The sequence below is a fragment of the Podarcis raffonei genome, chromosome 13 (genome assembly GCF_027172205.1).
Source record: "Podarcis raffonei isolate rPodRaf1 chromosome 13, rPodRaf1.pri, whole genome shotgun sequence".
Lineage (NCBI taxonomy): Eukaryota > Metazoa > Chordata > Lepidosauria > Squamata > Lacertidae > Podarcis > Podarcis raffonei.
This window is the reverse complement of record NC_070614.1, coordinates 16,626,234-16,647,365: the sequence shown is the minus strand read 5'-3', so window position 1 is coordinate 16,647,365 and position 21,132 is coordinate 16,626,234. Positions and strand designations below refer to the sequence as shown.

The window sequence follows — 21,132 nt, the reverse complement described above, 5'->3', positions numbered from 1 at the left end:
AGGATTTAAAAATGAAGAAGTTTCCTTAGAAATCCTAAAACCAGGACTGTGGGTATCATCAGACAATCAAACATCTGCCACAATAAAAGCTGGATTTTGCAACCTGTATAAATTAGGCAAGTTAAATTTACATTATTCTGCATAGCATTGCTAGTTGGGGGGCGCGCAGAAAAAGCAAAGCAGCTCTGTCCCCCCAAACTTTGAAAATATCTCATTCATCCAGAACTGCCCAAATGCTATGGCTTTTCAGATCTTGTGTATACTGATCATTTTGGCCAGGAATGAGGCAGATGGGAAGACTGTGCCCGATGTTTCTACCTCCTGACTTTTATGTATTTCATAGAAGTTGTGAATGTGGCCCTTAGACACAATTAGATATATGTGTATATAGCCTTGTGTAAAAGTAAAGCTAAAAAGGTAAAGGACCCTGTCCAGTCAAAGGCAACTAAGGGGTGTGGCGCTCATCTCGCTTTCAGGCCGAGGGAGCCAGAATTTGTCCGCAAACAGCTTTCCGGGTCATGTGGCCAGCATGACTAAACCGCTTCTGGCGCAACGGGACACTGTGAAGGAAACCAGAGCGCACAGAAACGCCTTTTACCTTCCCACCGCAGCGGTACCTATTTATCTACTTGCACTGGCGTGCTTTCGAACTGCTAGGTTGGCAGGAGCTGGGACAGAGCAATGGGAGCTCACCCCATCATGGGGATTCGAACCACCGACTTTCTGATCGGCAAGCCCAAGAGGCTCAGTGGTTTAGACCACAGTGCCACCCGCATCCCCCTAGCCCTATGTGCACAGGGGTCATACAAGATCAGGAACCCTGCACAGGGGGAGCCAGCAGGCCCAATCCCCCCCCCCGCCCTTTGCACATTCAGTCTATGTGTGACTGGAAGCTGTGGTGTAACTGCTTGCACAGGAACAGAATTACAGTGGTACCTTGGGTTACGTACTTAATTCGTTCCGGAGGTCCGTTCTTAACCTGAAACTGTTCTTAACCTGGAGCACCACTTTAGCTAATGGGGCCTCCCACTGCTGCCGCTGCGCGATTTCTGTTCTCATCTTGAAGCAAAGTTCTTAACCCGAGGTACTATTTCTGGGTTAGCTGAGTCTGTAACCTGAAGCTTATGTAACCCAAGGTACCACTGTATTATTTTTTGTTTGCTTCTGTTCCTCCTCAGGACTTGGGTCACAGATCCCGCCAACTCCACACCACACACCTGCGGGTGGTTCATGGTCTCCACAGTGCTGTCATAGGCCGAGCGGAGGGATGCAAAGTTGATCAGCACATCCACTTCCGGGTGCTTCTTCATGGCGTCTGCCATGTTCTTGAAGACAGGGATGAGTATCTCCTTGTGGCCCCAGTAGAACTTCTGTTTGTGGTCCCCACTGCAAGGAAACGCATCACACGCCCCAACATTAATTATCTGCTGCAACAGAGAGAGAAATGAAGGTGCACATGCGGGCGAAAACAGTGGCACGTTTCCCAGTGTGGGGAATGTGCATTACTGCTTTGGGCAACACTTGTGGAGCTTCTGTTGCTGTAGGTAAATGGGAACTTCTCTTCCCGGCTCCATCTAAGCCTTAGTTCTCCCTGAGGTGGTCAATCTCCATCTGGTATGCCAGACTTCAGGGTAGGGGCAAACATGTCTGAATGCTCATCCATACAACAGAAACAACAATCCCTCAAGAAGAGAGCTCACAAGCAGGAGGGCTCCAGCCTAGTCTCCTTTGGAACAGGCTAGTTTTCTATGCACAGCCAAGATGAAGCTAATTTACCTGTGGCTGAGTTTCCTAGGGCTGGGCAATATATTGATCTATCATCCAAAACCAGTTTGAAGTCTATTGTCTTGATATTGGTTTCATAATTTTTGGCCTGGCAATAAATCACGAATCATGACGTGTGTTAGGGCTAGGCGATATATCGTCCAAAACCAGTTTGAGGTCCGTATTGTGATATTGCTTACATCATTCTTGACCTGGCAATATGTTGCAAATCAAAGATGGGTGTGTGTGTGTGTGCTCTATGCAAAAACCACGATGCGGAGAAAACCATGAAGCCAGCCAATGCCTCTACATAGCTCCATCCTTATTTCAGATATTGTGATGTATTGCGATGACTAGCTGGTGATATATCGTGATGTTGAAAACAAGGTATCGCCCAGCCCTAACGAGAGCACGGAAAAGAAAAGGAAGGAAACAGGACAGGAAAGGGGCAGCTATGCAAATGCAATGGGCGATAATGGAATTCTACCAGCTTGCTAGTTTGTGGAAAGAAGCAACAAGTACATGCATGGCAGAGATTCTACAAGTACTATGTAATCCCCAGGACCAGGTAATGTCAAATGATGCCAAGGACCATGACACAAGCTGCAATGTACGGTAGGTGTAACATAGATGATGCAGGAGGATATGGGATGTACTGGGGCAGAGCCGGATTTAGGTCTGATGAGGCCCTAAGCCACTGAAGGTAATGGGGTCCTTTCTATGTCCAGCTGTCCTTTGTCAACAACAAACTGTCGCTGGTTTTTGTGTTGAATATATGCTATATGGTAATTTCTGGACCTAAAAGGTATCTCAAGCCATTTGCACATGTTGCGAGGCAACCAGTCCATGCAGAATGTAGGCACCCTATATATAGAAATGAGCAAACCAGTGATATTTTAGGGAGCAGGCTAGCAGGCGGGGCCCATGACTTACATCATAGGAGCCTACACAACACAAAACACTGTTGCTGTATGTAGGTTTTATTTTATCTGTTTTTTATCGTATATTTTGGAATTGTACATCCAGTTTTTTTTCCTTTGAATTTTTTGGGGGCCCCCAAGAGAGTGGGGCCCTAAGCTATAGCTTGTTTAGCTTATACGTAAATCCGGCACTGCACTGGGGCCTCAATCCGAGACAAGAGATGAAAGGGAACCAGATTGAGGAGGGCAAAGCACAAAAGCAATGTACAAGTTTGCAACAAAAGAGGGGGGAAAGAGGAAATATATAATATTTAGCAGGACAGCGCTTGTCCCAGCCTAGCTACAAATTTCCACCGCCGCAGAAAAATGGCAGAAAGGAATTGAGATCCCGGAAGATGGAATGGGAGCAGCCCCCCACCCCCACGTGGGACAGAGGCGCTGCGAACATACGTGAATGGATAAACCATGGCAGCCACTGAAGGCTCATCTCTGGAGCAGACGTAGTCGAAGTCCAGCATGCCTTGCACAGCCCGGGTCTGCATCCCCCAGACGATCGCCTTGGTGTGGCGGCTGAACAAGGTGGTGGCTTTACCTGCATGAGGGGAAAAGACAAGACGACCCCGCCCGCCCAGGGCCAGACGTTTAACATCCATACAGAAAGGCTCCAAGCAGCACGCATGGCCAGGCACGCCACCGCAAAAGCCATCCCTGGCCAAGCATCTCTCTCTGCATTACAGGAAGGAGGCGCATACCAGCCATTCGTAGGAAGCAAAGCATGAGAGACAGAAAGCAGCCAAAGTCGTCAGCTTCTTACTGGGAAGGTTTCCTGTCCACCACACTGGCTATTCTTACACACTGGCTATTCTTACAAAGATATGTAAACAAAGCTGTAAGCTTCTTCCAAAGGGGGTTCAGACAATCTTGGGGCGTTTCTGAAAATCCCCTCTTAAATGGACATCTTGACTGACCCAACTGCTCCCCTAAATCAATACAATGAAAAGCGGCTGCACTTCTCACTCCTGAAAGTCGGTGCTCTCCAGAAAGAATGAGAGAAACTGCAGGATGGTGGACACAAAATATTGCCACACACACACACAAAGAGAGAGAGAGAAAAACTACGAAGCTGTAATAAATAAAGACTCATATTGGAAAGCTTCTGTGATCCCTAAGCACCCCCCAGGAGAGTGAAACACTCTGAACTGAACAATTTTGGTGTCCCTCTGCATTGGATCATTCAGTGACTCCTGGTGCAGAGCCATAGCAAAACTATTCAGCTTTAGAGGAAGCTGCCCATTGCATCTCTGCACGAGTCTCTGCTTTTCTCCAAATCAAGGGATTGCTCTAAACAGCAACTTGTGCAGAAACAAGGGCAGCTTCTCTGAGGGCAATTTTATCCTCAAAACACACACACACACACACACACACACACACACACACACACACAAAACCCCACAAGTATTTTCAAGTATAAGAGTGACATGCCTCCCATTTTAATACATCTATCAGGAGTTTTGAAATAATGCCGAAATGCCCAGCTACATATTTTGGAGCATACCTGGAAGTGCTGATGGCGTAGGGGGAACAGCAGGTGTCCCATAGCTTTCTACACCTCCCTCCTATCTCAGAGGGATCCCCAAGGCCACTCACATAAAACGGAACCTGCTCAATATTGAAACCACAAGACTGAAAACCAGCCAACCACAGTACCAGGAAAGGAGAGTATATGGGTATCTGGCTTTGTCTTGTGGTACATCTGCAGAGACTTGGGAAGCAGTGATTTGAGACTTGAAAGTTCACTTATAGCAAAGTTTGAGAGCTCCTCAATTGTAATCCCAAACACCTGACACCTGTGGGGACAGAGCAGCAACCAACAAGGTTGCCCAGTATTTAATTACGGAGGTGGGACAATCCCTCCATTGCAATATGCTTTTCCTGTTGTAGATACTGAAAGCTATATTGGAATTAGGAGCTGTAATGATGATTCTAAAACAGGGGTGACCCTCCAGGTATCGTTGGGTTCCAACTTCCATCAGACCTTCAAGCCAGCCTGGCCAATGGTCAGGGAGGATGGAGTCAACATCTGGAGAGCATTGGGCTGAGGAAGGCTGCCCTGGTGGTTTTCATTACAATGGCAGCCACTCTATCGCCAACACGCAAACACACTCCCAGGGAAGTCCCCAACCAGAGACCCCAGCTACCCACCCAAAGTTTCATTCTGCTGAGTGGCAGCACACAAAAGCAGCGTAAACACACCAACCAGACTTCTAAAAACCACCACAATCTACCACAAATGCTGAAGTGGGATAGGGTCAAAAAAGGGTATTTGATTTTTTTATGACAGACCAAACCTTAAAGTGCCTAAAGGATTGGGGGAGGGAGCAAGACACAGAGGCAGGATGAAAACAAGGGAGAAGGACCAAGAAAACAAGTATCCCGTCTCCTAGCTGGAAGGAGAAATCCAGGATTTGATTCGCTTATTGCTGCTCTTCCATCAAGGAACGCCAGGCAATATGCAAGAAGTTATTTTAGCGCCCTCGTCCACATTCAACGCTAAGGTAATGCTATGCAGGGGTCGGATTGAGCATGCAATTTTCGGCGTCTGCGCAGAAGTGATTTTCGGCACCTGTGTCTGCGCAGATGCAATTTCTGGCGCTGCGGAAGCAAGTCCCAGTGCTGTGCTGCACCAGTTTAGTGCAGCGCATGGGGATTCGCCGAGAGGGCAGCTCAATTTGGGGGTGGCTCATGGGCCAGTTAAACGACCCCCCTGGGCCACTTGTGGCCCACGGGCCTTAGGTTGCCTACCCCTGTGCTATGGCTTAATGTAAGCAAGCGAACCAACATGTGGGCTCCCAGAGAGAAGACTGGGGCTCCCCAGCTGTTTCTTTGCTGTGCTAAGCTAAGCCAAGCCATTATCCAAACCCAGCTGGTGGTTCAGCTTCCCCAGACAAACCACAAACTGTAAGCCACAGGAAAAAAACTTGTTTTGCAATGGTTTTATTGATGTGATCCTTCCTGGGAATATTTTGACGGAAGGACGTTGTTGTCGTTGTTGGAATAGCATCTTCTGTCCTATAGCACTGCATTCCTGTGAGCCTATTAAAATCATGCAGATGAAGATTCCCAACAGAAAATTCCTCAGCAAGAACAGCTTACTCTAAACTCCAGTGACTAAAGGATAAGATGGTGCCGATCAAAGAGCACGAATAGAGACAGGTAAAGATAGACACAGTCTGAATTTTTGTGGAATTCCTCCTCCGCTCTTAAAAAATAAATAAATCCAGTCTGAATTTGCAGCACTGCACTAAAAACCGCTGGCTATGGACACAGATGGGGGGGCATCAGTCGATTTCTGCCCTCTGCAGTGGCGAAAGCACTATATGCCTGACATCTGCAAAGTTGGTGGCAAACCAGCTCACAATTCAATAGCAGGAGGGCCAATAAAGATTGCATTGGAACTGTACCACTCTTGAGAGCAAGGGAGAGGTTTAAAAAGACTTGACAGTAATACCACATCAGTCTGAATATAGTCTGCACTCTTTCCCCAATTCTGGCTTGCATAAAACCTGAGACAGGTCTATAATCACTGTCTTAACAGGTAGAAAAGCTGTGATTTAAGGTGGGACCTTGTGTATAACCATTGCCCGTCCTTCTCAACAGGTGGCACTGGTTGCCAAGAGAATTGTTCATTGTGAGCGGAATCCAGAGACCGTGAAAGACACTGGATGCTGCCAGTGATTTATGGTATTTTTCCTCCCCGCTTTCATTTTAGGAGTGTGGCCTGCATTCGAGGGCAACTTATATGCAGACTAATATGGTAGTTGGTGATCACAGGCCCTTCTTTTCCCACAATTGTGTTTTAGGGGGGGAAATTAAAATAAATAAGAGGCAAGAGGGGAAAGGAGAGAGATAGAGAGAGGTGTTTTTAAAAAGCCACATTACCAGGGGCAAGAGGGGACAGAGACAAACCAGGCAACAAAACTGCAAGGATAAAGAGCAGGAATAACACCGGCCAACCCAAACCAAAAACCACACAGGACACCCGTTGAAAATTAACTGCACAAGCAGCTGGTAGCAAGGCTGGACACTGAGCTGAGCTAGTGGTGGGGTCCTACCTTGAACAGGTCTTGGAGGTGGGGACGCATCTGTTAAAGAGAGAATCACCATTGCAAGAAATCCAACAAGGCTGCCTGTCTTGGCTTTCATCTCACATTATGCTGGGGGGGCGGGCGGTTGGGATAGGGGCTTAAACGACTGCAATCTTAAGTATAGTGGTTTTCAAACCGGGTGCCTAGGAACCCAGGAGCTCTTTCGAATCTTACCAGGCTAGTAGGGACAGGGGGAAAGGTGTCAATCAATGCGGGGCGGTTGAAAACTATTGTGGCGGGCAACTGGCCCAGAATTGGTGGATCTCAAACTTTGGGGCATCAACCCCAGGGATGTGCAGGGGGAGCTGGTGTGGGAGATAAAAGTTCCAGGGAAGGGAGAGGATCCCACAAGAGGCAGACCCAGAGCCACATTCCTGCAAACAGCACTGGTTTCGCATTGCAGCTGCCAACAACGGAAGCTAAAAACCTTGCCTTGCACAAATCAGGAAGTGAGTGCTGCTATGTGCAAAGACGTTACATGCTCATATGCTGAAGGGGAGGTTTCCAGTGGAAGGCGATGCTCAGAAGATCTCCAACCCACCCACCCTGTCCCTGAATTTAAAGAAAGACACAATGATGCCTAGGGTTTTTTTTTCTCAAGGCAAGAAACAAGGCACAACAGACCTAGTCAACGCAACATGCAAAAGGAGAGAGCGTGCTACCAAAATTATCTGCAAAATGCAGGGATTCCATGGCGAATGTTCCTTGGCAGGGCAGGGGCAGAGGGGGACGGACGGACAGACGTGGAAAGGATTCCCTGAAAATATTACGTTTCCGATTTCCACGCTCCAGCAGCCAGTGCAAAGGGAGAGCACGCAGGAATGGGAAAGAGGCACTCCGAGGGAATCCAAAGAAACGGGAGAGGAACCGGGAGCTTACCAGAAAGCGTTGTCTGCTTTGCCTTCTTTGCCGGAGCCAGATCGTCTGGTCTGCACTCAGAAAAAGATGCCGTTCTGCTTGTTGCTGGGGTCTGAAGGGGAATAGAGAAGCCAGAAAAAAGGGGGTTAGTGGCTCGCTCACACACACAGCCCCAATCAAGGCCACCAAACCACAGTGGAAGGAGATGAAATCCCTCTGCCTGCTCTTTAGAAATCTCCCCTAAAGGGCAGGAAGAGGAAACTTCCACCTCTCATCTTAGTACTGAACGCCACAGCACCAAGACAGGAGATAAATCCTTACTCTTTAAGCGTAAAAGGCAACATTCCCAGTGCTGGAGCAGGGAGGGCTGTCTACCTAAGTTTGTGTGCATTTGTTCCTGTGGCGAGCATGAATGCGTATTGAGTGTGCCCGCATGTGATCTATGCGTGAACTGGCATGTGACCCTTGAAGTGGTTGCTGGATCAGTGTGGGTCCTCGGGCCAGGAAATAAGCCACCCTTGTGCTATAGGGTTATTATTATTTCTTACTGGCAGGTCCCGCCTTTTCCTGCAAGGAGCTCAAGGCGGCCTTACAAGGTTCTCTCCTCCCTCCTTTAATCCCTCTGCAACAACCCTGTGAGGTAGGTTAGAGTGGGAGGCAGTGACTAGGCCCAGGGTCACCTAGCGAGCTTCAAGGCCATCTGGAGTTTTGAACCCTGGTGGCATGTGGGTGGCGCTGTGGGTTAAACCACAGAGCCTAGGACTTGCCGATCAGAAGGTCGGCGGTTCAAATCCCCACAATGGGGTGAGCTCCCATTGCTCGGTCCCTGCTCCTGCCCACCTAGCAATTCGAAAGCGCATCAAAGTGCAAGTAGATAAATAGGTACCACTCCGGCGGGGAGGTAAATGGCGTTTCCATGCGCTGCTTTGGTTCACCAGAAGTGGCTTAGTCATGCTGGCCACATGACCCAGAAGCTGTACGCCTGCTCCCTCGGCCAATAAAGCGAATGAGCGCTGCAACCCCAGAGTCAGTCACGACTGGACCTAAAGGTCAGGGGTCCCTTTACCTTTACTCCCATGTCCTAGTCTGACACTGTTACCCACTCCGGCTCTCAGGTTTGCAGTACCAGCCTTACCGAGGAGCTGCCGCTGGCGTTGAGGAGGAAGTTTGCCGTGTGGGCTGCCGTGGGAGGCTGGTTTGGGATGGGCCGGTGTCCCAGTGCCATGCCGACAATGGCAGTCATGTGGGTCTCCGTACCAAAGACGTGGATAGGAATGCCAGTAGTTTTCCCTGAATGCAAAAGAAAAAGAGCAGAATCAGAACAGGCTGCAGCCTCCCTGCAAAGACTCACTATAGAAATACAGTCATACCTCGGGTTACAGACGCTTCAGGTTGCGTTTTTTCTGCTTATGGACCCCCGAAACCCGAAAGTACCAGAACGGGTTACGTCCGGGTTTTGGCAGTCGTGCATGCGCAGAAGTGCTAAATCACGCTTTGCGCATGCGCAGAAGCGCCGAATTGCGACCCGCACATGCGCAGACGCGCCGCTGTGGGTTGCGAACATGCATCCCGCATGGATCACGTTCGCAACCCGAGCGTCCACTGTACGGTGAAGTTAAAGAGAGGCCTTGCTTTATTATGAGTGCACAGCAATGACCATCACCTGTTAAGTTTAGGACTACTGGGAGAAGGTGTAAGAGAGAAGTCTTAATCTAGCAGCATAAAAAAAACGTAGCCCGAATATCAAAAGTTGGAGTTACCAAGTCTTTAATGCCCTGGGGCCAGCCACTGGTTTTTAAACAGAGAACCATGTTTTGAACGGAACAAGCACTGGAAAGTCTGCTGGCTTTCCTTCTCCTGCTTCTGGGCTCCAGTTCAAGAGATTGGCTGAGGGGCATAAAGGTTATTTTCATCAGCCATGCTGGAAGTCAGATGGGGAACCCCAGGGGCCATATTGAGAAACCTTTGCTGCCAGCTGTCATCAACGTTCTTTAAAGGAGGCTAAGGACCCGGGTTGAGAGCAAAAATAAATAAAAGCAAATGAGGAAGCAGGAAGTATTTGAAGTTTAAATAATCCTCAGGGTTTTGCTTACCTACTTCCCCCATGACTCGTAAGCCCTCCTGGTAGTTTGGGCCTCCTCTCCTCACGAAAATCCTGACCTCATGCTCTTTCAGAGGGCCCTGATAATCTTTAATAGCCCTCACAATGCCCTGCAGAAGGAAATATGAAAAACAGAGAATCATGCACAGACACTCATGGCTAGCTCTAGCTATCAAGCCAACAAAATCCACATTAACGATGCTCACACCACATCTCTCTGCCTCGCCTGATCTTGCCTCCTCTCACCGCAGAAGCTAAAGGACAGGCTACCTTGGTCAGTGCACTGCAATTAGGATAAAAGACCAGAGGCAGTACCTATTTTCTGATCCTCGCAAGGGTACTGAACCTTATCACAGTGCTGCAACTTGCCCCAGACGAAACCTAAGTTCCCCTCAGCACTCGCACAGACAGTGCTGAGTCAACAGCCCATTCAGTTCAGTTCAAATCCACCCTGGAAACTCAGCAAAACGTAAATGTTTCTTTACCAGCGTACTCAGATGAGGATGCCAATATGAATGACCAGTGCCATGCACCTTTTCGGGATCAACTTTACCTTAAAGGTGGCAGCCACGTTGGTAAAGTTAGCAATGCTCCCTCCGATGATCAGGATTTTGCCTGTGCAAGGTAGAGGAAGCAACAAGAGGGAAGAGAAAGGAGTTGATTTGTTAAGAAATACCAGAACATAATTCTAGGCCTGGAGCGCTTTAGAAGCAGCTGATAGGCAGGAGCAGGGCTGGATTTAGGTTTGATGAGGCCCTAAGCTACTGAAGGTAAAAAGGCCCTTTATATGTCCAGCTGTCCTTTGTCAACAACAAGTTGTCGCTGTTTTTGTGTTGAATATATGCTATATGGTAATTGATGGACCTGATAGGTATCTAAAGCCATTTGCACCTAACAAAATATGTATTTTATCAAAGTAATTGTTGAACTGAAATACAATTAAGAAGAAGTATATTAACAGTGAAATACAATGAAGTAGTAGTATATTAATAGTGAAATAATTATTAAGCTCTAACTTAAAATGATTTTTTATTCGTAACAAACTTAATAATGCAAACACGTTGGCATTTGGCAATAACAAGAGTTCCTTTAGAAACACAATTTACAAAGACTCATAATCTAGTCTCTAGAAACTCACTATAAAATGAAATAATAATAGGTGTAAATATATGATGCAAACTACTAATAATTATAAAAAGCTTTATTAATATGAAATTAAGGTTATAACCTGTACAATGCAATTGTCATTAATACAATGGATTTTTTATATAATGTCAATATCAGCATAGCAGCCCACACTGTTCATTGGAACAGCAGACCTTTGTGCCCTCTTACACTTAGTGAGTGTAAAAGACGGTATTTCTAGTAATAGGTACATCCAGTTTTCCTTTAATTTTTTGGGGGGGCCCCAAGAGAGTGGGGCCCTATGCTATAGCTTGTTTAGCTTATATGTAAATCCAGCACTGGCCAGGAGGATGCTCCAATATAGCCGTGGGTCATTTTAAAATAACATGCACACATTGGTTCCCTGAAGCAATTCTGAATGCACCTAGATGTCTCTGGGGGTGGGAGAAAAGCTGTCTTTCAGCAAGCTCTGCACAAACCCAGTTGCTCATTATCACCACATTCAGCAGCAAGCAGTTACAGGACTTAAATGCTTACCAGCTTCTTTGGAAGGTGTTGTTGAAAATGCACCAGGGTAGAAGTCCTGTAGCGTCTGGTTGAGGCTAGGCCTTCCTAGAGGACCACTGGGGCAGGGAGTCTCAGTCCCCAAAGGATCTGGCTGGTTGTGGGGCCAGGAGGCCATTAAGCCCCTCAGCTTTCACTGAGCCAGGTAGGAGCATTTCCAGGTCAGAAACCGGGTCCTTCCTGCTACTGTTCCTTCCTCTTGTCCCTCCTCCTCTCACCTCTCATTGACCTTCTCCTCTTTTCCCATCTGAGTTTCTCTACCTGCCAGCTCCCTCTCTTCTCTTTATCTGCTTCTCCCTCGCTTGTTGTCACATTCTTTTTCCTGGCCAATCCTGCCTGGACCATTAACTGGGTCATTTCTAGGCACTAGGATGGGTTCAAGATAACGGTGGTTCCAACATCCAACCACCAAGGTGTTGCATCGAAGAGCAACAAGTATTTCTATGAAACAGCTTCATAGTAAACCACACTCCTGACACACAAAAGGCGCACCCAAGGTTTCTACATCCACACACAAAACACACCTTTCTCCATTCCACATCCAAGCATTGTCACAGTTCAGCAGCACATTCCAGGAAGGCAAAAAAAGCTTGAGGAAGGTGTGGAGCATGACTGGTCAGAGGGGGAGTTGGTTGGGGAGTGGGCATGGCCTCCTGGGCTAATCAGAATGGTCCCTGTCAGGAGCTCGGCCTACACTCAAGCAGGACCCTGGCAGAGACACATGCCCAGCTGGCATGTTCTCTCCCTCCTGGTTGATCGTTCAGGAGCTTCAAAAGCTTTCTTCAGCCCGAACGTCACAGCGACCAATGCCAACCGACACCGGCACACTTAGGGATCCTTAGAGTTTGTGCATTATGCATAACAGACTTCAGCAACTCAGCATTTTGGCTAATCGACTTTATTTACATATAAACACACACGGAGCACTGTAACATGGCTCCCTCTCTCTCTAGCATCAGACAGCAAAGAGAAAAAGAATGAGGGACAATAGTCCCACTTCATGGAACAGAGTAACTTAAACATCCTGTCTCCGTGACTTCCCACTCTGTGGAGTCAAAACATACACCATCATGTGATAGACAACAATCCCATGACTGCAATCATGGAGGAGGAATTCTAACAGTCCCCAGGCTTGAGGTGCCGCCCACCCCACACATTCTCTTTTACCTTCTGGGTGCTTTTCCCGTGTCATGAGGGAGAGGATAGTCTTGGCATAGTCGTAGGTCTGCTGTTCACTGGGAGCTCCGGAATATTCGCCATAGTTGGCGAGTTCGTTCACCCCACCAAGGTCACAGATGGTGTCACTAAGTGGAAGGCACACAAGTGATATTAAGAAGGCTCAGTCTGCGAAACCAAGGATGCCCATAAGAGCCTATGGAAAGCGGAGCAAGAACGAGGCTGCGTTCCTAGTTCACAACGAGGAACTGAGGCAAGAGCATCAGCTAGCCTGGCTGAACTGCTCTTCAGAGTCAGAAAATTCTGCCACAGTAGTTAAATAAAATGTCCATGTGATAACACGGCAGCTCAGCCAACAGTGGGAGGTGGTGGTGAAGTTTTGAACTTTGCAGAAACAGAGAAGCCAGTTTAGTTAGCGAGGATTAGAACCCACTTAGCAGAATTGAAGTGTGTGCATGCGTATCAAATTATCTTGCATAAAATATGCTCGGCTTCCCAAAGTTAAGGGTTGGTAAGAATTTACCCAGCAGTGGTCATAACTGAGCCTAAGCACAGTTTCTTCCAGCCACCATGGCAACTGGAAAAAAATGTGGCAGGACCACCATGTCTCAAGCATTGATATGTGAAGCCGCGCTCCACAAGCCTAAACACCTGAGAATTCTCACTATACATTTTTGCTACAACTGCATTTTGAAAGCAAAGCAAAAATAGCAGAGATTCCCAGGGTGGCAAATCATGTATCAGGTTATCAGTCTGTGTATTTATATGGAATATGTTGTCTAAGGCCTAAGCGTAGGCTCCATTTCAGGGATAGCAAAATCTCCTAAGTATTAAGGGCAATGTACCGCCGAGAGAGTTCCAGGCACCTCTCAAAAGTCTCATCATTCCATTTCAACAATGATTAACCCGTGTGGGATGATTGGGCAAGGAAGAGCAAACGATGACTAATCAAAAGATGGAACTTGGAGTTTAGGATGAACCATACATTATTTAGCTGCCACTCCCACAAGATATGTGCTTGGTACCTGTACACTACAGAGGCGCCGCCTCCAGCCACCATGGTCCATATTCTGCCTTTGGGATTCAAGATGGTCAACTTTAGGCTGGCTCCACTCTTGGCGTCAAGGTCAGCGATATAGGCTTCCTGAAGACAAGAACCCTCATATTATTAGAATCAAAACTTCTAAGGAAAAAACAGTAAACTCCACACTTCTCTCATAACACAAAGCCAAGGGCATTTGTGGGGGGAAATAAAGGAGGAGCAAGTAATCCTTTCCCCATATTTCCATTTCCCCCCACAAATGCCCGTAGATCAATTTAAATGACACTCGCTCGCCCATTGAGTTATGAAGCCAGATAAATGTCTTTTCTGGAGTCAAAATGGGGCAAGGTGCACATCTTCGCACTCATTTCTGTGTTTTCAAACACGTATATTGAAACCAATGTTTCCAAAGATAAAATCTAGTCCCACCCTCAGGAATTTACAAGGTGTGTCATCGATCATGGCTCCTCTCCCCCTACATCAATACGATTCCATCATTCCTTGAGGGAGGTCGTGACATTTGGCACACCTGTTTACACAGGCATTCCCTTGATCTCTCAACCCAAGTCCCCAGTCTCCTGTTAAGCTGAATATAATAATAATAATAATAATAATAATAATAATAATAATAATAATAATAATAATAATGTAAACAAGCCTGTAAGGTCAAGGCCAGGTCTCAGGAGGCCACCGGGCATGATAAACTTTCCCACTCTTTCACCCCAAAAAACTAACGAGGCAGAAGGGTTGGGTGGCAGTGTTGAAAGCAGCAAAACTATCTGCTCAGTGGTACTTCAGTAGCATTCCCCAGTGGTGTTTGATGGGGGCAGAGGTACTGAGGATAACAACGTTGGAGGGATTCAGCCACCGCCTGGACTGGGGTTTCTCTTCAAAGTATCAAGCCACTAAAAAAAAACCCTTATTATTATTTCTAAAAAAGGCAGTCAGGTATCAGTTGTGTTTGGTCCTCCAGGATAATGGACCCCTGTGCTTGCCCCACCTGTCAAGTATGGATACCAGACTTGTCATCCTGGCAATTTTATACTGTGAGGTGCTATGGGAATCTGATAAATTATAGTTAAACGATTCCAGGCCAATGTAAATCTCTGGTGCAAATATTAGATCTGAAGAGGAAGGAAGTTGGACTACCCCAGGTCCCAAATAATGCTGTAGAAGCACCCCCCCAAAATGAGAGAGAGGAAAACCAGTGAAAAACAGGAGAGGTGCTTTCTGTTCATCTCCAAGGCTAGCCAAACTACCACAGCTACCACTGGAGGGACCGACGAAAGAACCGATGTTCAAGAAAGGTGTACGAAGGAAAAGGGGGTTGATGAAGTGATTAGGTAGGGGCCCAAACCTCAGTTAACAACAGAGATTGAGGCTTCCTATGGGAGCTGCTCCTATCCTGTGCATTTTGAGAACATTCATTTCTGTTCTTGCAGAGGCCAGACCCAAGTTCATTAATATTCTTAACAAGTGTACAGTCTAAGAGTCTTCATTAGTGCCTGGCAAGGGGGATGATTCAGTGAGGTTGTGTTTGTTTTTTTTAAAACTCATCCATTAGAAACCTGGCCAAATTGAGTTAAGTGTCAGCACTTGAGCCATAACACACTAATGGGGGTTGGCGGGCAGGGAAGAAAAGAGGTATCTAAATGGATTTCTTGGCTAGACAACAATTCTTTTTTAAAAAACAACAACCTTCCACCTTGGTTTGTATTTTGTGCAATTGCTGTAATTACTAAATTAAGAAATGCCAGAGCATCAGATAAACGCTGGAGACATTCTGCCAAGCAACAGGGGATTTTGGGAGACCAAAGTGGGACCAAACTGTTCTGATGGGAATTCGGATTTCGAGATGGAGGCTTTTTTGCAAGTTAGCTGGAGTCAAGGAGCCTCACGCTCAACAGAACGCACTTAGGCTACCTTAATTCCCTAACACCACCCTAAGAGCAGCCCTTTTCTTTTACCTCTGGATAAGCTTCTCTTCCAAAGGGAGGGGGGAAATCCACATCGCCCCATTTCACTTTGCAGATATAGTCGGCCGTTGCGTCGATCTTCGCAGCAAGGTCAAGAACATAAACGCCATCTGCGGTTACAACTTTGTTGGTGAAGGGAGAGGGGGAGACAGAAGAAGAAGGAGGAAGTCAGCATGAACCAGCTAACAAGGAGAAACGAATGGAAAACATCTAGTTTCAAGGTGTTGCCTAGGTAGGAAATGGTTCTCAATTTCATGGGGTCTTTCCCTGTTGAGTGCTGAACCAGATCCACCACCATAGCACAACCAGCACCTTCCAATGGCTGGAGCACACTTCTGGAATAAATCTGGACGCAGAAAAGACAGGGGTGGCTAACATCTACCCAAGACCCACAGCCAGTCCATGCTGAAGAAGGTCAACTCCATACATGGTCACTTTCTGTGATGTTTATGTGCCAAAGTGCCTTTTAGTCTGCAGCAAACTACTTCTGACCATTATGAACATGGCTGCAGGCTGCTTCACATCGCAGGAGTACCCCAGAAAACAAAACAAAACAAAAAGCATCCAAAGACTCAGAACAAAACTTTTACTTAGAAAATAAACACAGTGGATCCTGAAGTATTTTTAAAAAATGTGTCTCCCTCAGGGCCTGAAAGAGGAGCTAGACTTTTCCCTTTTATCTTTACTGGGTGAAAGGCCAGTAACATTGCGTAACACGTGAATAAGCCAACTTTCACTGGCTTTCTCTTACAAATACCTCTCTTACAACTATCTCCTGAATGCATTAAGTGTATAATAGTTTAATGATGATCTGTGGGTCGTTCCCCCCTCCTTTTTCATGAAGGCACCTGGGTCTGGTTATTAAGTATTTAGTTCTTTTAATCTGAGAGGTGGGTTTTTAGTGGCTTTTTTTGTTATTTGTTTGATTATATATTTCAATTAAGGATGTTTTAATATTACGTGTATTTTAATTGTGGGTTGATTTTATAGTTGCAAACCACTTGGAAGCCATGTTGGCATATAAGCAGTATGTATCTTTAACAATAACAGGAAGTGGCAGGCAAATTTGTCATCCCCAACCCCACCTCTGCTTCCTGCGCATACCCACCATGGGCCAAAAGAAGCCCCTGGGAATTATAGAGCTGGGGGAAGGGAAGGTCACACATCATGCAATACACCAACCATGCCTGCTACATGCAGCAAGGATGCAGTGAATTTGCACAATATATCCCTAGACGAATAAAATTCCTAGATAAATAAAACTATTAAGTGTTCCTCAGAAATAAAGGATGCTACATGTTCTGATCAAAGTGGATTTCTCAGGACCGGACTAGATGTGATGCTAAACATCATTGTTCATCATTTACCCTCTTTTTCATTTATTTTAATGTATTTTTTAAAAAAGCTGGGAGGGGACATGGTTGTTATTTTAAACTCACAAGGGAGGGAGAATGACGACAGTGCATTTTATATTGCATCTAGTTTGACCCTCGTTTGATTTACAGAGGTTGAAGATTTGTTCTTCTACACTGTTGGCGAAGACTTTGGTTTCTGGCGGCTTACGAGAACTCGACGTCAAAATTAATCTCTGAAAAGATTTGCTTGCATCAGCGCTCTCAAAGACTGATGGACACTTTCTACGCTCCCTGTTTGTGGAGGAGGTCTAATTTAAATTATTCTGACAAGAACAAGTTCATGGAAACACATTGCCTGTCTGCAGTGGTGGCCCTGTGCTCCATCTTCATTTTCTATTCCACCACACTTCGCCGTATAATTGAGAACTGCAGAATACAGAATGAATGAGATGTGGACATTTCACTGAAAAACAACAGAGAGGAGTTACCTAGCGGATTGATTTCCAGGTACGTAAAATATAAGTCTTCGTAAAGATTGAAGAGGCCAGAGATGAAGCTCGCCAAGACACTATATAAAGAAGGCAGAAACACACACAAAATGGGAAAACAGACACAGACACAGACAAATTCATCAAAACCAAATGGGTGCACACCAAAGACACTCCACATTGGGCCTGTTATACAGCCCTATCGTTAGTTTCTTCAGTCTGTCTGCCGTCAGTCCAGCTGAGGTTTCAGACGCCCAGGCCTGAATGAGTCAGACATTGGGACTGCGTCATCTGCCATCGCGATCCCTCCCTAAAGGCCATTTATTATCCGCCTGAAGACGACATTGAAAGGAAAGCTGGCTCCTTCAAAATGTCAGCAGGGCACCTCCATGTCGAGAAAAGGATTTTTTAGTGTAAAAAGAAAAGAAAAAGGGGGGGAAAGAACCCAGCTGTTCACCACCACAGAAACAAAAAAAGGACAGGAAAAAAACAGAGGATGTTTTCTCTACCAACCTTTGTGATTACTAAGGATGCTTTTCTTAAAGACCAGGTGGACTTCAGACAATTATGCTCGCCATAGCAAGCAGCACTTCCCTCTAGCAAGCTGATGGCCTTCCTCTAGATTTCGAAGCCGCAGAGGCAGGTGAAGGGCTGTCCCGTGGGTTGCTCTGCAGTCCCTGCCACTGCACCAGCTCCTACGCTGAGATGAAGGCTTGGGGGTTGTTTGGTCAAGATGCCTAAACAGCCTCTGCCATGCAGGAAACCCTCCCTGGGCTGGCTTTTCTTGCTACAGCAAGGAACGCAGGCGGAGGAGAGCTGGGCACTGCTACCCAAAGTTGTTCAGGGCACCTTCAAGCATTGTGGTCCAGAAGGGTATGTTCCCCTATCCACTGGTGTCTCCTATGGGAATGGCTGGTTGGAGGGGATCTTGTCCAGAGAGGGGCAGAGGGGGCAAAGCAAGTGGCGACTACAAGCTTTGGTTCAAGCCCAGCCAACCACTATATGGCTGGCCTGCTCCAGCCACAGATATACCCGGGCCTTGAGCGTGGAAGTCCTGCCTGACAGCTTCAGATGCTAGAGGAGGAAAATAACTGAAATCTGATGGGTCATACCTCGGCTTGAAGTTGCTTCAGGTTGAGCATTTTCGGGTTGCGCTCCGCGGCGACCCAGAAGTAACGGAACACGTTACTTCCGGGTTTCGCCACTCGCGCATGCGCAGGCGCTCAAAATGACGTAACGCGCATGCGCAGATGCGGGTTGCGTTCACTTCAGGATGCAAATGGGGCTCTGGAACGGATTCCATTCTCATCCAGAGGTACCACTGTACTGAAAAGCAGTTCCTTCCTGTCCCTTTAAACTAAAGCTGGCCCAGAAGCATTTTCCAAACCCTTCCCGGGAACCTCTGCCTGCCATGTACAATGGTACCCTGGTTTGCAACTGTTTTGGATTACAACCACGTCAAACCCGGAAGTGCATGTCCCTTTTTTTGCATTACAACCCATTTTTTTTATTACAGCCCCCCCCCCCTTTTGGAGGCCCCATTGGCGAAAGCGCACCTTGGGTTACAACCTGTTTTGGTTTACAACCGGGCCTCCGGAACGGATTCTGGTTGTAAACCAAGGTACCACTGTAAAAGCAAAACAGAAGACACCTTTTGGATGACTTCGAAACAAAGCTCTTCTCAGGAGTAGGGCTGGTTCTCAACACTGTGCTATATGGGCAGCTAAATACCGTGATGTGCTGATATACCACGTCTGGAATGTATCTCGCCTGCTTCTTGTTCCACCGCGTTAGGGGAGGTAGAAACAGCAGCAGGGATGCATCGCCCAGCCCTAGTGAACAAGGCCAGATGCCTCCCCTGCTCTTGCGCAAACGAGGAGTGTCGGTCCTTCGTTAAACTGCTCAGATGGGGGATGGGAAGCCTTCCACCCCCACCCCCAGCTGAGCAAGCCCCGATACTGCTCAGGTTCACGAGTGGCAGGGGGCTTCCTCAAGGGCATAGGCAGATGGAGTCCAAGAAGGTGCTCATCAGAACCTTCTCGGGATCTGCCTGCCTGCCTGCCTGCCTGCCTAAGCCTTTTCCATCCGCAGGCAACTGGAGCTGGTGCGATCTGAATGCCATACCGGTTTCGGACAACTTATCAATATATCGTCCAGCTCTACTCGGGGGTGTGGGGGGAGCTGGGGTACCTAGCCTGCACGGTCATGTAAAACACGACTGTCCATAACCCACAATTAACATTTTAATATATGTATAAAAAGAGCAAGATTTCAGAATTACTCTCTCTTGTTCGGCGGGGCATGTGCCAGTAGATGCTTCTTGACACTGGGCTCGTCCAACTTCTCGTCCACGCGCACCAGCAGCTTCTGAGCCTTAGTGTCAACATCCCCCACATCCACACCGCCCTCGTGGTAGAACAGCACGTAGTCTCCCTCGCGGGCTGCGTAAATGCACACGTAGAATTCCTCCGCCTGTGGATTTGAGACACCGGGATGGTAAAGGTTTTACCAGACCAAAGACCAGCAGAGCTTTTTGCGTTTTCGGAACCAATGGAAGTATATGAAGGAGAATACGGGCTAGCCGAAAGCTTCCAATACCCTTCCCTGCAACAGTGTTCGTTGCCTCAAGGCGAGGTTATCCAATTTCTCTGCAAGGTTTTCAAAATTCTTTGGTTTGATTAATAAAAGCCACTCCGTGGGGAAAAGAGTCCTGGAGGAAAGGAGTAGCAACCTTTATGATGCAAGACTAAAGATGTTCCTGCAATAACTGTTATGTGTGAAAATCTCCCCTTGCGTGTACAAATAAAACTAACCTGTTTGTGTGGAACAAAAGGCTCTATCAAGAAGTTCTTTAGGATGCCCTTAGCTTTGGCAATCTGTGGAAAATGAGAAACAAACATACTCTGAATGAGAAGCCCCACCCAGATATCGAAAACAAAAGGTATTATTCGCCCCTGCATTATGAAGTGCTACATTCTCACAAAATTATTATCATTTCCCTGCCCCTCACCCTAAGTTCCCAGGGTGGGTTACCACATTAAAGCACAATACTAAAAACAGTTTAAAATAACTTTAAATTACAAAAATAAGGTGGGTCTTAAAAAGATGCACCTCAAAGGCCAGGACAAAGAGGTATGTCTTCAACATTCACCAGAAGCTATATTAATAAAGGTGCCTCAGTTCCACAACTTAGTGGGCTGCCACGGAAAATGCCTTCTTTTAAGGTCATAAATTAATCTTGCCGCTTTTTATTTGCTTCGTTAATATCCTGCCCATCCTCAAAAGGAAGCTTATTGCAGCATTTCATCTTGACAGCAGCTCGGTTAAGCAGGTGGGGCAGAGAAATAATGGCAACACTCACTGTGGTTTCATGTCCGAGACGCGGCTTCAGCCAGGCCTTCACCTGTTCCAGGTCAAGATTCACCCCCACCAAGCCAAGTTTGCCACGCCGCTTTATCAGCTGATCAGGCTTCACCACGAGACGCTGGGATTTGGAAAAAACAAGAACAACAATCTTTATTATGGTCCAGAGACCCAACAAATCGTTACAAAGCAATACACATTTCATACAGCCTACCTCCAGGCAGTGGCGTAGCGTGGGGGGTGCAGGGGGGGCCG

General features: G+C 46.9%; 1 protein-coding gene across 2 annotated transcripts in view; it reads right to left on the bottom strand.

Moving 5' to 3' along the window:
* The window catches only part of ACLY (ATP citrate lyase), a 56,531-nt gene that overhangs the window by 16,619 nt on the left and 18,780 nt on the right, over window positions 1-21,132 (bottom strand). The window contains exons 3-16 of one of the 2 annotated variants that reach the window (XM_053360934.1): window positions 20,876-20,998; window positions 20,328-20,390; window positions 19,796-19,986; window positions 17,515-17,594; window positions 15,663-15,793; window positions 13,679-13,797; window positions 12,645-12,781; window positions 10,342-10,403; window positions 9,781-9,898; window positions 8,823-8,977; window positions 7,709-7,799; window positions 6,797-6,826; window positions 3,135-3,276; window positions 1,218-1,386 (exon numbers count right to left, since the gene is read on the bottom strand). In XM_053360934.1, coding sequence (XP_053216909.1) covers window positions 1,218-1,386; window positions 3,135-3,276; window positions 6,797-6,826; window positions 7,709-7,799; window positions 8,823-8,977; window positions 9,781-9,898; window positions 10,342-10,403; window positions 12,645-12,781; window positions 13,679-13,797; window positions 15,663-15,793; window positions 17,515-17,594; window positions 19,796-19,986; window positions 20,328-20,390; window positions 20,876-20,998 — 1,611 coding nt within the window. The remainder of the gene's footprint in view (window positions 1-1,217; window positions 1,387-3,134; window positions 3,277-6,796; window positions 6,827-7,708; window positions 7,800-8,822; window positions 8,978-9,780; window positions 9,899-10,341; window positions 10,404-12,644; window positions 12,782-13,678; window positions 13,798-15,662; window positions 15,794-17,514; window positions 17,595-19,795; window positions 19,987-20,327; window positions 20,391-20,875; window positions 20,999-21,132) is intronic. The other variant, XM_053360935.1, reaches the window with a different exon arrangement.